An 18,816-nucleotide genomic window follows, 5' to 3' on the forward strand; every position below is an offset into this window, starting at 1 on the left:
GAAGACATGCCCCATAGACTTCCATTATGTGGGTATCTCTCTATGTGAGTCAGGAGAGGACTTAGCTGAGCATGACTTATCCTGGCTCTCTTTCTCGATCAGACACGGTCTGAATACTCAGAGCCTGGCTGATCAAAACTTTTGACATGTCAAAAGTTTATTTTTTTTTTTAAATGTGATAGTACCTTTTTAAGATTTAAAAGGTTTTTATTGGCTGTTTAAAAAATGTACACAGGACCAGGGAAAGAACAGTCAAATAAAGAGACCCTATACTCTCCACTCTGCTAGCCCAGCACAACCACTCCGGCCTTTCCTGTCTTATGTTTTTATTTTTTGTTTTGTTTTTTATTCCCCCTCTTTAAGGCCCCGCCGTTTATTTTAGAAGTTGTTAAACTTTAAAATCTACAAAGGAAATTTTAGCACATCCTTCACAAAACCAACTACGGGCAGGTTTAAAATACTCACAATCGTGTTCTGACTCCAAACTCGAGCCGTTCCTGTCTTTATTTATTGGTGTATGAAAGAATAATTTCCAACAAAAATAACATTGTAGGAAAAACACAGCATTTGCAGAGCACGGCCAAATAAATAGGAAATACATAAAAAAAAAAAAAAACTGGCTGTGGCAGCTGAACGTCCAAGAGTAAAAGCATCGCCAGCTTGATGTGAACGCATCGGTGGCGGAAGCTTCTGCCCTCCAGACGTGTCTCTAAGCAAAAGGACTAAAATTACTGGACAGACAGCGAATATAACATCTGCCTTCGACTTATAAACTCATTTTTAATGATGATATAAATAAAAGAACAAAATCATACAAAAGCAAAGCTGGTAATTGCTCATAAAGAAACATGTTGACGCAACCTGGTGAGAGAGACTGCAAGAAAAAAAAAAAAAAAAAAAAAGTATTGTTCTCCGCTGGACCGCTCCTTTGGACCAGTGTTCTCGATGTTTTGAAGCCAGATACCGCTCTTTAGTCAAATACACGTCATCTATGTACCCCTAGGCTACAATCATTCCCAATTGTGAACAGAATTACTTTCCTAATAGCCTATTACAGTGCGCTGCATCTATGTGTACCATGCCTCTTCTATTAGTGGCCAATGCCGTCACTCGTGTGGGTGGTTGATGCAACATTAAAGGGGTATTCCCCTTTTCAAATGACTTGTGGCAAAAAGTATACAGGTTAATTGTACAATAATTTCAGCTGCTGAATGTCCTAGAGGGAGTTGTGTATCTTTTTTCTAATCTAAAACAGTGCTCACTGTTGCCTCCTCTGTTCATGTAAGGAACTCTCGAGAGTGAATGAGGCTTGTTACTGCTCTGGACTGTTTCCAACATTGTCCAAGGTATACAGAAGCTAAGTCATGAAAATCTTGATTTTTTTCTTTTAAATAGAGGTCATTTACAAATCTGTAAAACTTTCTGCCACTAGTTCATAAAAAAAAGAAAAGAAAAGAAAAATCTTCTGGAATGTCACAAAAAGAGGCAACTCTTGGGTACTATATTGCTTCTCTAAAATTGGCAGTATTAGTGCTTTCATACTTGAGCCTCATTTACTAACAATCCATGAATTATAAGACGTTACGTTGGTTGTGTCTGTTTTTTCCCCGCGTTTTTAATAGGATAATACTAAAACCTCACCATCCAACCACACTGGAAGTGGTTGATATTTAAATTGAAAACCCATTAAAAAATGACGGTTTGCTTAGTAAATTTGACGGTTTTGGTGGCGGGTTTTAAAGGACCCATGACACACCCACGACACACCAACTTGCCGAGATTTCAGACGAAGTGACTGGTTTGTCTGTTTTTTGGAAAAATTTTTATACAAAGCCAGGAATGGACTATAAACAGAGAACAGGTCTTTTCAAATCCATCTGAAAGATAACCTGTTAGTGTAATAGGGTCCTTAGTCCTTAGTGTGCCTTGCTTAGTCCTCAGTGTGCCTCGCTTAGTCCTCAGTGTTCCTTGCTTTGTGTTTAGTTCAGCTTGCTACTATCTCTGGCTTTTGGTTCTCTCTTTACCTTATTGCATCTCTGGCTTTCGTCCTCCATTTGTTTGGTCCTATTCCTTGCTGCCTTCTTGGTCCTGTCCTTCTGTGTGTCTTTGTGACTTTGCCTTGTCTACTGTCATTGTACCTTGTTTGCCCTTTCTGTTACTCTCGCTGGCTTTCGACCCTAGCTTGTTTGGTATTCTCCTTGGCCCATTTGTACTACTTATTTTGTGTTCTGCATTTTGTTTGTCTGTTTTTTACTTATTTGAGTGCAGGGACTGATGCCCATTTGCGGATGGTCAGTTAGGACCTGCACTGCAAGTAGGTAGGGACAGCGTGGGGGGTGTAAGCCATAGGGCCCACTTGTCTTGAGTCTCTTTGTTCCCCGGGGCCCTGATACCCAAACCGACAGATTTTTTAATTATTGCTCTTTGTAAATCCAGCAGGTTTTTCACGACAAAACTAAAACCTGACTTACTTTTAGAATGGAAAACACATAAAAAAATAAATAAATGATGGTCTGTTTAGTAAATGTTTCGGCTATTAAAGGTTTTAAAGGTTAGGAACTTACCAGGAATCCATCTGCATGGGGTTTGTATGCTTTATATTAGTTTCTTAAAGGGGTATTCTAACTAGCGAAGATATCCTCTATCAAATAGCTATCTGACTGTTGGGGGGATCCAACCTCTGGGAACGGGGGCCTGAATTTCCTGTTAACATGTCACCGTCCCATTCATGTTTTATACTTCATATACCTCTTCCCTTTACCAGTATCTTAATAATAGGATAATTGTCTACCTATGGAACTTGATTTAGGCTATGTTCACACTGAGCAAATGGGGCGGAATTCCGCGGCGGAACTCTCTGCTGCGGAATCCCGCCTGCTGCAGCATTTTTACGAGAGGGCTCGCACGTCTCCGCTCTCCGCTCAAAGAATTAACACTGAAGCAGGCAGGATTCCGCCGTGGCATTCTGTCCCATTTGCTCAGTGTGAACATACCCTTAGTGTATATGCGTGTATTTATTATAGGGAAATAATCCTGTGCTTCTTAAGACTATAACACATAATGATTGTAGCCCCAGAAATGTTCCAGGTCTTAGAAAAGGTTCCCAATGTGAAATATATGTAAAACCAACCTCTGCCAGGCTTCCTCTCTTCTCTGCCAGGCCTGGCATGAAGTCAGTGCAACTGACCAATCAAAGGACTGGACAGAACCATAACCATCTGAGCACCTGAAGCCATTTTGGGCAAGTGATTCATGCAGCAGATTGTTACTGCTATGACCAAAGCCTGACCTACAGTTACAGTAACCCACCCGCCCCTAAATCAGACTGATTTATCGAACGTGAACTAGATTCTTTAAACAATTTGACCAAAGTTGTCTACTTGGCAGAGGAGTCCTATAGGAGCTCTCGGTTGCAGCTTCTTTGAAATGGGGGAGGAGGTATATTCACATATGGATTGTCCATATGTTGGTTTATATAACAAGTTACAATGGACTGGTGTTTAGAGAGCTAACGAGAATTATGGATGTATCCTTTCCTTAGACAAGTGCCATAAAACATAGCAATACCCCCCCCCCCATCCTTCAGCTCCCGGCACGTTGAGTAGGGACCACATTTTAACATAATGCCGATCAATAAGTGTGAGAGCTTTTCTTGAAACCACAGAACCACTTTACATATCCCGTTCATACAGGGATATTAACATTTTAAGACCTACTTGACTAGTTTACATCCAAATTTTAACTTTTAACCCGTGAAATTCCAAACATAATATTGTACTTGTCTGGTATGAAAGGGAGCCGTAGTGACTGTGAGATCTGACTCCGTTCCCTGAAAAACTGCCAAGGACTTGGATGAATTTTCATTGAGGAAATTGTTTTCTGAGGACAGGCCATATGTACATTTTTAAGAAACAAAGTACAGAACACAGCGTCAACATTGATATGCATGCTTATAAAGTTAATAAAAAGGGCCTACAACCGAGAAGTATGGCAAGCCACCAACAACAACCCTGTAATTCATTAGGAAAGTCGTATCATCATGAATGGAATTCACTCTTGTTACAACGCTGATTTTACAAGATATGCGTGTTGAGCAGATATTTCACAATCGTGTAGCAAAAGTTATATTTTATTGCGACACAATAACAAACATAAAAGGAGAAAATAACACTGCGTCTATCTCTTCTCTCTATACCAGTATTTATACTCACAAAAAGAATGGCATGTAAATATATATATATATAAAAATAGAGGCATAAGATTTATAGAGGGTGACTTGTATCAAGTGAGGGAACAGGGTGAGGTCAAGTGTGTAGCAAATCATGCAGAGAACCCTGCCTAGAAGGGGGTGGAAAGTGTTCCTGTCACTTAAAAAAATCTATAGTATGTCAGAGAGACCTAAAGTGTTGATATGTTGGGGTCTGGGTGCTCACAGGGAGACGCACGCAGCTGAGCATTTCTCTCCCTACTCTCTCCCTAGATGGTCCTACAGACTGACATGTCCCAAGAGTGACAGCCCACTAAGCCAATCACTGACTGACTGAGACGGAACAGCACCATGGACAGTGATGATCTCGAGAGTGACAGCCCGCTCAGCCAATCATTGACTGACTGACTGAGACAGGACAGCACCATGGCCAGTGATTGGTTGAGCGGGTTATCACTCTTGTCTTGAGAGTGATAACCCGCTCAGCCAATCACAGGCGGCATTGCTGTCCATCCTCAGCGGGCTGGGACTCCTGAGACGAAAGTGACAATCATTTCAGCCTGTCACTGATCGACTGAGACGGGACAGCATCATGGCCAGTGACTGGCTGAGTGGGCTGTCACTCTTGCTTATCTTATCTCTACAGACCCTGCAGAGCAACTGTAATGCGCAGTGCTCTCTCCATGTCATAGACAAACACAACTATATCCACCTTACTCCTTTTTTTTTTTGAGCTGTGGGGTCTTATGTGACATGGGTTTATTTTATTATATTTATTTTATTAGAATAGTATGATTTATTTTATGTAGGGATTTGGTTAAAGGAAATCTGTCAGCTCTATATTATGCTCAGAGCTGCAGACATGGGCCAGTAGGTTAATAAAACAAACGATATCTATCTCTTAGTTGATGTCTATTTGCAAAGTTATAAAACCATGTTTTTCTTCCAAGCTCACGTCTCATAGAGGCTGTGCTGAGCTGCAGCATGCATGCCTCCTCGCTCCTCTAACCCTTTTTGTGTAGTGTCCAGCACTGAGCCTTGTGTACTACCCATGCAGGGCAGGGAGGGGTGGGGGAGGGAGGCATGCATGCTACTGCTCAGCAACATCTCTATGAGCTTGGAAACAAAACATGATTTAATAACTTTGCAAACACCCATGAGAGACAGGTATCATTTTATCTCTATAACCTCTCTCTGCTCATGTCTGCAGCTTTGAGCCTGATATAGAGCTCTAACCTTTTATAAATGACCAGTAAAGAGAAGGATGCATTGGTAAGTTACTTACCTCTGCTCGGTTGCACTGTAAATCTCTCCTCTTTGGCAGCTGCTAATTTTGATTGGGTCAAAATCATGAAAGGACCTTAGAGCCACCCCAGAGATGGCCACCAAACTGGAAGAAAAGCTCACGAGGACGGCTTTACTGTGGTAAAACGGCTGGCTGAGATCATGCAACACGGGAATCACCAAGGGATTATTCCGGCAGCTAAGAATGTGAACACCTGTCGTAGGTAAGTAAAGAAAGGCAAAAATTACAAGCTCATCCCTGGAAATAAATATTTTAATTTTTCATTTTTAGTAAGTTGTTATTTATTTTTTCTCAAACCTAACTTTAACAAATGTCTATGGAGGGGACTTAAAGGGGTACTCCAGCAAAAACTTTTTTTTCCTTTCCAAACCAGAAAGAACCAGAGATTTGTAATTTACTTCTATTAAAAAATCTCTAGTCCGCCAGTATTTATCAGCTGCTGAATGCTCTGCAGGAAGCTGTGTATTCTTTCCAGTCTGACACAGGGATCTCTGCTGCCACCTCTGTCTGTGACAGGAACTGTTGAGAGCAGTAGTAAATCCCCATAGAAAACCTCTCTCGCTCTCCAGACTGCAAAGAATACACAACTTCCTGAAGGACTTACAGCAGCTGATAAGTACTGGAAGATTTAAAAAAAAAAAATCTTTGGCACTTTCTGGCACTTGTTGATTTAAAATAAACTTTTGGGGTTTTTTTGCTGACGTACCCCGTTAACTTTAACTTTAAGGCTATGTTAACACAAAGGAAAGTAATACCAAGATACAACCATAATTTAGATTTTGATTTGAATTAGAATTTTTATTTTCCATGTATGAAAAGGTAAAAAAAAAAATGCAATTTTTTTGCAAAAGCAGATGGTAAATAATGAGCATGTTTATACTTTCATGGCTATGCTTCCACAACATCTTTTTTTTTCTTTTTTACGGGTGTCTTTTTGGGCGGCCATCATCTTGGTGACAAAATACAGACACATTACACAAATTACAAGACATAATTTGCGCAATACACCTGTATTTGGGCACCAAAATGGTACCTTTCAAATAGGTGGCCTCTAAGTGGCCAAAAAAGATTGTGGGAACATAACCTGACAATTGTGATCAATTACGGCCATTACTCTATATGGTGTGGGCACTGCCATCCAATTTCCCCATTGAGCGCATTATAATATTAAAAAATTATATTGGATCAACCCATCTATACTACACATATCTCAAAAATATATATAAAAAAAATTGAATTTGATGCCTTACCTTGCAGAAGGTCCAATTCTAACATTTATAGTTTAATCTTCTCTCTTTTCCAGTGCAGTTTTCTCTCTGTCTTCCAGCTCAGTCATCTCTATGGTGCAGTTGTTAGCCCTCACTCTCCTGCCTTCCTGTACTATCACTGCTTGTCCTAGACCGATGAATACTGTACCATGGAGACGGCTGAAGATGGAGAACACAGAGAAGCCTGCCAGTTAAAGGAAAAGTAGATGCTATATAGTCAAACCTAAAAGACTACTGTCCTAAACTGATGCCCACTTTAAAAAAAATGCCATTTTACCACTAGGAAAAAAAAAGAGGGAAATATCAAACAAGGGATAGTAAATTATTTTGCTGGGTTCACACTACGTATATTTCAGTCAGTATTGTGGTCCTCATATTGCAACCAAAACCAGGAGTGGATTAAAAACACAGAAAGGCTCTGTTCACACAATGTTGAAATTGAGTGGATGGCCGCCATATAACAGTAAATAACAGCCATTATTTCAATATAACAGCCGTTCTTTTAAAATAACAGCGCATATTTGCCATTAAATGACGGCCATCCACTCAATTTCAACATTGTGTGAACAGAGCCTTTCTGTGTTTTCAATCCACTCCTGGTTTTGGTTGCAATATGAGGACCACAATACTGACTGAAATATACGTAGTGTGAACCCAGTTATAGTGGCAAATCAAGTAGAGAAAAAAGTTTGGAATTGTTTAATACTGAGGAAATGATTATGGAATCACTTTGCAATTTTCATTCTTAAAACAAATACCAGTACAGTCTGAGGCTATGTTCACACAACGTATCTTTTCTATTAATCACGTCCGTTGTTGCAAATAGCAACAATGGCTGTGATTAATAGAAAAGATACATTGCATTGAAGCCAGGAGTGTATACACATAGGGGGACAATTATTAAGTCCGGCGTTATTAAGTCCCCACAGCTCTGGAACTCAGAGGATTTTTGTAGAGGCGCACTGCCACTGCCTCTACATAATTCCTGTGCGCACAGAGCCCGTTCATGCAAATAGAGCTGGCGTAGGTTTCACTATCATTTCCCCCCCAAAAAATGATAAATGCGGCACACGCAGAGGCTGTGCTCCCTCTGCGTGCTGCCGCACCCCCCATAACGCCCCCTCTCCTCTCCACATAGACTATTTGCGAATATTTTTATGCCAATCAGGCCCATTTGCGCCTAAAAAAGGCATTTTAGCCTATTAATAAATGTCCCCCATAGTATACACTCCGTCCAGGATTCCAAGTGGCCGCAGGAAAAAATGACATGTCAGTTTTTTGCGGCCACTATTCAATGAATAGCGGCCGCACAAAACTGTCAGTTCACACAAAGGAAAGTGCGGCTCCAGCCGCACTTCCCATTGTGTGATATGGTGAATTGGGATGCGGGCGCACCTGAATGCCCCTGCATCCCAATTCAACAGAAATTACATACATCCGTCCGGTACTGATGAACTTCACTGACATCGGCCATTCTGTGACACGGCTGGGTCACAGAACGGCCGGTGTCATACAACGTGTGAACCTAGCCTAAAAGTGTGTTAGGCTATTAAGATTTTTTTTGTGTGAAAGAGATTGATAGTCAACATGAGCCAAATGTGGCCTGTAATCAACTGGCTTCACTCACTGTGTAAAGTGTTAATGTAGGTCAGCTTCCGTTGAAGTGAATGGCAGCTGAGCTGTAGTAACCACGTCTGACCACTACACTATCCTTTCTTTTAATAAGATGGGCGTGGTGATTCCATAATTTTTGCCAGAGGTTGTAATACATTTCCACATAAGCCCTTGGATAAAAATGTTATATCTTGTTCAGAGATCAGTGCGTTGTTATTTGCATCCCCAATAACACAAGCAGCATTCATTCTACTAACTACAGTATAAAAATGCTTGCCATTAAAGCAAATATCGAGCACGCTCAAGTTTGGGGTGCAGCATTTGATTTACGGTGGCTTAAGAAGTTGAATGCAGCCCTAGGGAGTCCTGGAAAACATGGATACAGTATTTGGCGATATCCATGTTTACCAGGCAGCCTTAGGGCTACATCCAACTTTGTGAGGCAGCTATTCAATGAATTTAGGTTTGGATGAACCAAAAAGTAAAAAAAGTAATATGATGATTTTACCAAGATCATGCATTTTTTCCTTGACATCAATAAGATGCACACTGATGGTTTCTGGCTTCTGGTAACTGTACGATGTCCCATCTGTCACGAGATGCACAACAACTGCGGCAACAACCACATATTGGGAAAAGTGGGCCTGTTGAAGAAAAAAACGCAACAGTGAGTAAATGTAATACAACATTGCTGCTACTATTATTGTACTTTATTATGATTATAGTGATTAATATTACTATTTACAATTTTAACTAATAACTCATTAATTTTTCCTGAGCTATATTTACCAGCATGTAGTGATAAGCTTAGCAGCAAGCCCCATGGACATATTTAACAATGGCCAGGAGCTGTTACATTGACATAAATGGGAAAGGTGTCTGGGCATGCTTTGTAACCTCTACAGGCGTCAATTCATAGGGAAGGGGAGGCTGAGCTGTGAACATCACCTATTTATCTATACCTTATGCGGTCATTTCACCTATTTATCTATACCTTGGTGTTTAATTTTATATGTCACATTGACATAAATGGGAAAGGTGTCTGGGCATGCTCTGTAACCTCTACAGGCGTGAATTCATAGGGAAGGGGTGGCTGAGCTGTGAACATCACTTATTTATCTATACCTTTGTGTCATCTTTTACTGTAATCTTTTCACTTTCCAGCAGCCTCCTTCTTACCACTTCAGACAAAATGGGAAGCATCTGCTTAGTTTTAGGCTTAGTGGTGAGAATGGAAACTGAAAAATTTCACGATTGTTTTAAAATCTAGATATTAAAATTGAAAATTAGAATAAAAAACTTTTTTTAACATAACAACTTTTTTTCCTTTTCACCTTTCCTTTAAGTTTGCAATTACACAGTGTTAGTATATGTAAGCCTCTGTTTTTTTATTACCATAAGGAAGCATACAACAGCATAGGAAGAGCCCAGTGTATTTAAATGGCTTGTCTCATAAAATTTACTCTATTAAGGTGGTGGTCATAAATGTACCATTACATGGAAGATGTAAAGCCTTACAGAGAGTCCTGGCTGATAAAGAGGTATCCCTAATAGGGGACCACTTGTCTATAAAGTTCCCCTTTAATATTTTATCACAGCAGTCTCGACCCAATAAGTTCCTATACATAATTTGATGAAGGTGACTTACCTTTAACCAGAAATTTGTTTCATCTCGATTGGCTCTACATGGATACCAAGCGTACTGGGACACTGTAGGATTCAGTTTCATCACTTTAGTTTGGCAAACCTGTCAAATGACATTTACAGTAAGTACTGGCTTGTCTTCAGTTAATAGTTTCCTTTCTTCTAAGATGTTAAGTTTAGTAAGACATCAAGGCCAATACACTTGTCAAGGTTTGGTCAAGATCTCAAAGGTATAAGAATAACATAAAAACACAAATATAAAGGAAAATACATTCATCGTGTCAGGTCTCTAGTGAAACTGACATGCTGGTTTATAGGTCTAACTAGATCAAAGGCTAGAGCAGTGATAAAACACCGTTCTGCTTCTAAATGTCTAGTTTTTGAATTTTTTGGGACATTTTGACCACATTTATAGTGAAAAAAGATAGAAATGATACAAAAATAAAATCTGGGAATTAGATTTAAAGTTTAAAAAATACAATATTAAAGCTGTGTTAAAACACGTTTTTTTTTGCCCATTTGACGGACATCTTTTAAAAAGTCTCTCATTTGGATTGTGAATAACGTCTGTGTTTTAAAACATAACCTCCGTCATTATAAAATAACACCGGTTATCTGGCCTCAAAACGATGGTGGTCCTAAAAGGCAGCCTTCAAATGGCCAAAAAAAGATGGTGGGTAAACATAGCCTAACAGGTATATACAGCTAAACCCATGTAAAAATACTGCTTGCTTATTAGAGGCTATTACTGTTGTTGAGCGGAGAGGCGGAACTGTTCGGGTTTAGCAACGTTCTCTGAACTCGAATGCTTGGCAATTGACTCCCGATGGCTGCAGAGGTTGGGCGCAGCCCTGGAAAACATGGATAAAGCCATAGGACATAGGCCTATAAGCATTTTAGAGGACTCCCTAGGGCTGTAACTTCTTCAGCCATGGGGAGACGTTCAAGTTCAGAAAAGGTTGCCAAGCGTTCAAGTTCAGAAAAAGTTGACGAACCTGAACAGTTTTGCCTCTCTGTTCAAAAATAGTTACTGCATCAGATACAACCCCTTTTGGAAAATGGCTGCCCGGGTGACCATGAATCCTAGTCCTGGCAGCTAATTTCCTCTTAAGTACCACTGTAAAAGAAAGTAGTATTACAGGGTGGCCATCTGTTAGGGCTCATAATGGGGTTCCAAATAGGACGGGTATATGTCTAAATATGGAATAAGGATAGACATTGGGGGAGGGAGTGGTGATTATTTATGTAGGGTTTTTTTTGTAGAATTTGGTGTAAAATTTTCAAAAAATTTTGAGGACTCATTTATTTTTGCTTATTTAATTTATTTGCTCAAAGATTTAAACCATTACACAGAAATCAACAGTGCTGGGCAAATAAATAAGGGTTTTCCTTATTCTCTGGTGAAAACATTGATCAATTCCCCCATAGTCTCAATGAAACAACCACTTTAAGATCATAAATACCAATGACTTCCTTAGATATCCATCTAAGAAGCAACATAAAAAACTAAGTCAAAACGTTTGGTTCCCTACTTTCTATTCAATGCTAAAATTTACAATTACATTAAATTTCTTAGCCAAACATAAATCTATCCATGATATCATCATAAACACTCTAGCGGAAACCTTTAAGGTGTTTCTTTAACTTCAAAAAAGATTAAGATCAAATGTGCCGAGTGAGGCGTGTGGATGCATCATAATGTATGTACGCCTACGGTATCTGGAGAGTCTCTCCTAAGCTGATCAGGGTAATTTTAATGTTGGCATATTCCGTATATTTAAATACATGTGTGGCTAAACCTGAACAGAAGAGATTTGACATTAGTTTATAAAAAATTCATAAAAACAGCTTGAAATCCTGTTTCATAAGTAAATATTTATTAAGGGACCTGTAGCCATTAATAGTAGGATATTATTCATAATTTATCTGGGGACAATCTGAGCGATCAAGTGCGGCTTTTAGAAATCAAAGTTACTTCAATTAAAAGATATTAGACTTAGGTGGACGTAACTCTCGAGAGATCTTGTTTAACAAGCACGCAGCACATCAAATGGAATTTTTAGGTTCCAAATCATCCAGAGAGTAAGATTTGTGAATCATACATCATACACAACATCTCTTTCCATTTAAATCTGAGAAAGGTATGTACACGTGAATGAGTAAGCTATGCAGAAGCTGTTGCCTTCCAAAACCTATGGCATGCCTCTCTTGTAGGCAAGTAAGCAAAGCTGTGTTAGGGGTTAACCCATAAAGTGGACTTTTTAGCAGAGGTCCTTTACAGAGGTCGGGGAAGGGAGTGTAACCATATGTGTGGTCTCAGTCATGCAAGCTGCATAGATCTAGGTTGGCTTCTCCATTAGATTTCGGGAGGACTGGCTAACAACCTAAGGTGCCTGGTGGCCTTCTGACTCCCCCTTAATGCCATATATTGGAGGAGATACCAATGAATGGGCATGGTGTTGAAAGGTGGATAATCTCCATCAAAACTACTACCAACCCTATACAGAGGTCAATGACCATCCTTATGGTCATGCTGCTTACATGACTGGGGAATGTATTGAGGTTCCTTGCCCCTCCTCTCAGCTATGATTGATAGTTTTAGCAGTCCCCTGATTTGAGAGCTGAGTGGAAGGGCCGGGAACACCTGGGTACTTAACATGTAGATCCAACCTCCCGGGGCTGTAAAAAGTGTTTTTCTCTGGCATGCAAGTAGCATGTCCGAGACCACGGGTATGGCTATGTTCCCCTCTCCAACCTCTGTATAGGTTCATAAGTGCCCAAGAGGAGGCATCTTCTTGTCTTATGGCTCCTCCTCTCAGCTCTGAATAATAGTTCTAGCGTCCAATCAGGAGAACACTAAGCTTATCAGTCTTAGCTTAGAGGAGCTGGGAGCCTTAACTATTTCATGTAAGCTTCATCTCCGAGACCAGAGGTATGGATACTCTCCCCTTTCTGACCTTTGAATAGGACAGTCCTTCCAAAATCTGAGGAATTGACTATCATTTGTTTGTGCAGTTGGAATGACCGAGACCTCAGGTACAGTATGGCTTCACTCCCCGACCTCTGTATGGGGCTGTCAGCAAAACATTGTTTGAGTACCCGGCCACAACAAATGCCCAGGTGGCATCTACTTGCTTTCTGTATTGAGAGTATCCCTGGATATTAACGTTAGCTTTAGAAACTAATCTGAAGACCACTGAAACTATCAGTCATAGCTAAGAAGAGGGGAAGTTTTTTTCAGTCATAGACCAAAAGAGTTTGGCCAACCAATGGTCGGGAATAGTGCTGTAACCAACTGTATTTGTTCTTATACCATGGTTAATGTGTGCACTCTGTTCGAATCAAAGTCATATTGATGATGGTGAATGTCTTCTTCTAATGTCTTCTTCTGATACCATATAAACTTTTCTAGAGGGTGTTCACCACTACCATCTTCCTGTGCCAATATTATACCATCGCTGATTTCCTTTAGTTGTAACACCATCTTTCAATAGTTTTTTTATTTTCAGGAAAATTATCAAAGAACATTTGAGCTTAGTCCTTAAATCTGTACAGATGGTGGCTCCACACAGTGTCAAATATTGTTGCTTTACAGCAACCAATCTGAGGTTGACCATACAGTCTAGATTTCTGAGTCACCAATTCTACATGAAAAAAATAAAAATAAAATAAAACTTGATTTACAAGAAAGTTTATTTATAAGTGTATATGTATTGGTAAGCCAAATCTCAATCAAGCTAACTAGCCATGATGGATAAGATATCACATTCCATAGAGTTAACCGAATGAGGATCAAATAAACAGGATCAAATAAGTAGTGAAGTTGTATGGAGCCATAGTTTAAACAATGAGAATGATTCCTGTCTTCTCAGTGGGAAAGAGCATCTCTTTTTTAATTACATGGGAAAAACTTATGGTATGCATTGTCTTCACCCAAGGTTATCTCAGGACACTTCTGTTTCATCTCAAAACACTTGATTGTCTTACGAAAATGAAAACATTGATTTTTGTCTCCCTAGCCGCCAAAGATAGACAGCAGAAAGAACAAATAATCAAAATGAACAGGGGGAAAGGATATGTATGTACGGACGGAGGTCTCTGATGCAAAAAGGAACGTTTCATTTATTTATATGCAGTCAATCAAATTTTGTATTTATACAATATTGATCTAAATTAACCGTTTCATCAGTAAAGTATTCAAGCCGACAATTGCTATAACAGGAATTTTCAGTTGAAATCAGCATCAACATGGGGCTGTCCAATGTAGTTATCACGGAGGGATATCTCAACTGCTCAGACTGCATATGATGTATGGCTAACCGAAAAAATTACTCATGTAACTACATGGTTACAGTCATAGGCTTTCTAGGACTTCCTAGAGCTGGATTCAACTTTTTTAGCCACTGGTAATGTAATGTAGAGCGTTCGGATTTGGACGTGCCTGAGCATGCCCGAGATTCATCTCTACTCATGACAAATCACTGACCGCTGAGCTAGCCTCTAGCAACCAATCAGATTCCACCTTTCATTCTTCACAGACTCTTTGGAAAATAAATAGAGGGATCTGATTGGTTGCTAGGGGCAACTAAGCCAATTTCACTTTACACCATGCTTGATAAATCTCCCCCATGGTGTTCGTTTTCTTTTTTGGCGTTTTTCTTCTTGGTGTTTTTGGGGCTTTATGGCAGTTTTTGCAAAACCCAGCAGGCTGAGGGTTAGGTGTTTTTTTTTTTCTTCTGTAAAAGAGGCGGGTTTTCTCCCATAGACTTCAATGGAAGTCTTGTGCTCCACTTAGCCCTTTCATTTCTAGAGTGGGTGCATTCGAGTCGACCCGAAAAAAAAAAAAAAAAAAAAAAAAAAATTCACACACAAAGTAAAAAAGGCCAAAGAAACGCCAGAAAAATGCAACCTCATGAAAAATACTCTATGCGACCTATCGGCTCCTCCCTCTCTCCATAAAGAAGATATCATCCTCCGATGTCACATGAGGCCTGGGTGGATCTTGTCTCTAAGGTAGCCCTTCCACGCTAGAGGGATGTTACCATCTTTGACCACCCCCTCCAGCCTACATCACCATCTCCCCATCATATACACAGATAAACTTATATCTTCATTGGGACATTATAGGAGAGTAAGGTGTGTTAACAGCATGATGCCTTGAGCTGACTAATGCTGCAGAAAAATCAGACAGGGAGTGAATGCAGCAGGTGCAATAGTCCGCAGTAAAATTAGATGTTCTGCAACCGCTTTGGGCAGGGAATTAACAGGAGCGCTGTAGGAGGAGAGTAGGTAGGGTGGGAGGGATGGAGACTTGAGGGAGAGCAGTGCATTCTGGAAATTGTAGTACTGAACAACTGCTCTACCAGAAAGTACAGGACTAAGACCCCCAAAACATGGATTTTTGTTTCTTTCGTCAGTGGGCCAGACAGATAAGCAAAAGAAATAAGTGCAACTGGAGCATGCTCACGTCGAATTAATTGGCATTTGGATACTGGTGGCTGATAAAGTTGGGTGCAGCTCTAGGGACCCCTGAAAACATGGATACAGCCATAGGCATCCAACTACTTCAGCCACCGGTGTTCAGATACCTAGCGATCCAAGTTGAGCATGCGCTCAACTCTAGTAAGCAATGTTACATACTTCTCCAGCATGGTATTTTCCCGGATGTCAGAGTACCCCTTTAATATTTATGGTGTCTGCTTGAGAGGCTACTAATTTATGATAACCCCAGTATTCTTTCATACATGGATACATATAATAATCTATGTTTTAGTGAAAGAATGCAGGCAATTTCATGGCTTGTGATCTATAGGAACAAACTAAAGGCCCACAACCAACTTTTTTAATTTTTTTTTTTTAAATGTTTGTCCAGTTTGAATCTTAACAATATTTAAGAAACCCCATTAATATTTTCAGAAACGAGATTGGGAAGTCAGAACAAGACACCTTGTTTGTTCCATACAAGAAATCTCAAAAACATATGTCCATGTTGCAGATACACAAACTCACAGCTGGACGACAGATGTCATCTCCATTGTTTTTCGACCATTTTGTAGCCTTCTCTACTCCTTGTGAGATCACCAGTGGAGAGAAACTAACAAGAGAACCATCTGGTCTTGAAGGTGTTTATTTCATGACAAGAATCTCATAACAAGAAATGTGGCCATGTACAGCATAGCAATAGTTCAGAGATTAATCTGAGGAGGGGTAAGTGGAAGTTCTGGATCATTCGGAGTGTGAAATTATTATTGGAAGGAGAACAGGATGAATATTACAGCGAAGGTTCACTGCTCTTCTTCATCACAGATTTGCATATACACGCATTCTCTAAACTAAAAAACGCCCATTACCCATCAGATGTCTAACAAGATGAATGAAGATTGAATTTTTCATGGTTACTCCCCGGAGCAATATCAACAGAAGGCAGGCATAAGGTACCATCAAGGAAGTCCCTTTCTTCATTGACTGAATACAGGTGTCATAAATGGCTACTGTCTACTTTTCTTTGCTACTCGTATTGCCCCTGCTTGTAAAGGAAGTCATTCAGATAATAGCTACATAGTAAAGAGAGGTCGTAAATGCAGATCCCAATAAATACGTAAAGCTGAACCATTCATACAATGGTTAGTCTATGGGAGAGCTCAGAATAGAAGTTCCGAAGGAAACTTGTCTATCAAGAGGGGTCGTTTGGGCTAGTTAGGACAAGAAATAAAATAATAAGTAGTCAATTAATTCAGAAAAAAACTCAGGTTCCAATATAATCAACATACTATACACTGGTTATTCCTCAATCTTTGCCATTTGAAACCATATTTAACATATAATGCCGCGGACACCGCCAATCTACAATCTATAATGACATTTAAAGGGCCAGCGTGCTTACAATAATCAGTTTCCTAGCTAATTGCCACAGGTCAGTCACTATTTAAAGCAGCCATACCAGCTTCGCCTTTGCCTGAGCAATAGGTTCCTTAGCGTTCTAGTAAAGGTGTTCCTGTCTGTGGGTGCTCCTCCATGTTTCATCTCTGCATGCCATTCCATCGTGACCTTTGCCTGATCCTATTGCATTGCCTTTTCTGTGTACTGTATGACTAGGACTGTTGACCGCTTCAACACTTTTTGACAGTTTAAGGGCCAGTTCACACGGAGTAAAACTGGCAGAATCTTAATACCGTCAGCCTCCGTATCATGGGATGGCACTCTATAGAAGGGCTCACACCTCCTCTCTACACCTGGAAGAATTGACATGGCGCGGAGAGAGGAGGCCTGCAAGCCCTCCCATACACTCATAAGTAAGAACAGGCGGTTGAATAACAGGTATTTAAGAATTTTTCTGATCCAATACAGTGTGATGATCCATTTTTGCTGCTAAATGAACTGTTTTACTTACGAACTGAATGTACAAAAGTGTATGCAGTAACCATCTTAGCTCCCGCTTGTGGTGGTTGTCTATAAGTATATAATTTATATCGAAAAGGGGGATAGCTCAGTGGCAAGAAGAGTAGATCAAGTCTGCAAAAGCAGATTTATTATTCTAGAGTGGAAAAGCAAATTATTCAATTTGTCACGCACACACCAACGCTGACTGTTACGTGACATGGGGGAGGGAACAAGACCAAAACCAAAGGGAAAAGGACCAGAACAAGAGGGGCACAAGGATAAGGGAATCAGTGTTCCCCTAAGTTGCACTAGCCCTACAGGTCGAATCACCTCGCACACTCATACCTTTACGCCCTGCTCCCAGGAAGTATCTCGAGCGTAAATCACCACCTTAAAAGGGGTCAGGGTGGGTTATACAAAAATAAAAAAGTTACCTACATCACTTATCTTCTGCTGATGCTGTTGTGATGTACACCAACTTCTTAAATACACTACACTTTTTAGTGTGTTAGAATGGAAACTAGTAGTAAAGACCCAGTAAGCACCATATTAGTAGTGGTGGGGCATTGAACTCAGACTCAGACTAGCTCAGACTTCATATGCCAAGCTGGAAGGTAAGTACAAATTACCGAAATTGGACCATAATTGGGTTTATTACCTGAGTAGCTGCAGGTTGACCAATGACTACCCATCCTGGACACGCTTGATCATTGTGATGTGAAACTGTGACATTTGAGGCCCATTGATCCTGAAATCCATTCGGCGTGTATACCCCACAGTCTTTGATACTTGTCATCTTTTCAAAATCTTCACAGACGCCATCACCATCGTGGAAATAACATCGGCTGGGTTCATCTGTAAGACACAAAGATGTGTAACAGGACATTATTAGTAATTGAATAGGGGGAGTTCATTCTCAGGAACTCAAGAGATAGCTGCAAAACGGAGGGGAAATGCACACTTCTCCCAGCTTGACTGATCACCACTTCTGACACATCCCTGACGTTTAAAAAAAAATAAAAATTGTGACACATTTTAAGTATTTTTTGTATTGACTTAATTCACTGATATACTGACAATTCTATATGAAATGCGTTGGTTATTTGCTTAAAAATTTTTTTTTTCTGTATCACCAACTCCTTGTATAACAGCTGATCATATTGGATGCATTGAGATCCTATTATTTTCCTTCAGGTAATCTATACTGCTTGCTCAACTGTAACACATTCAGGAACAGGCCCATCTTGAAGTTTGTGAAGGAGAAGGCAGCAATCTCCACCAACACTATGGGCTCTATTACATGGAGAAAAAATCATCCGAATTAGGACTATTTAGCCGATTATCGCTCTGTGTAATAGAGACAATGATCAGCCAATGAAAACGATCATCAACTGATC

The 18,816-nt window shown here is 40.1% G+C and overlaps 1 protein-coding gene across 2 annotated transcripts in view; it reads right to left on the reverse strand.

The window, feature by feature from the left end:
• Window positions 1–18,816, reverse strand: part of PAPPA (pappalysin 1) — a 224,891-nt gene that overhangs the window by 55,287 nt on the left and 150,788 nt on the right. For both annotated transcript variants that reach the window (XM_069985507.1, XM_069985506.1), the window contains exons 10-13: window positions 18,078–18,274; window positions 10,044–10,142; window positions 8,904–9,039; window positions 5,493–5,706 (exon numbers count right to left, since the gene is read on the reverse strand). In XM_069985507.1, the coding sequence (XP_069841608.1) occupies window positions 5,493–5,706; window positions 8,904–9,039; window positions 10,044–10,142; window positions 18,078–18,274 (646 nt within the window). The remainder of the gene's footprint in view (window positions 1–5,492; window positions 5,707–8,903; window positions 9,040–10,043; window positions 10,143–18,077; window positions 18,275–18,816) is intronic.

The sequence above is a fragment of the Dendropsophus ebraccatus genome, chromosome 10 (genome assembly GCF_027789765.1).
Source record: "Dendropsophus ebraccatus isolate aDenEbr1 chromosome 10, aDenEbr1.pat, whole genome shotgun sequence".
Classification (NCBI taxonomy): Eukaryota; Metazoa; Chordata; class Amphibia; order Anura; family Hylidae; genus Dendropsophus; species Dendropsophus ebraccatus.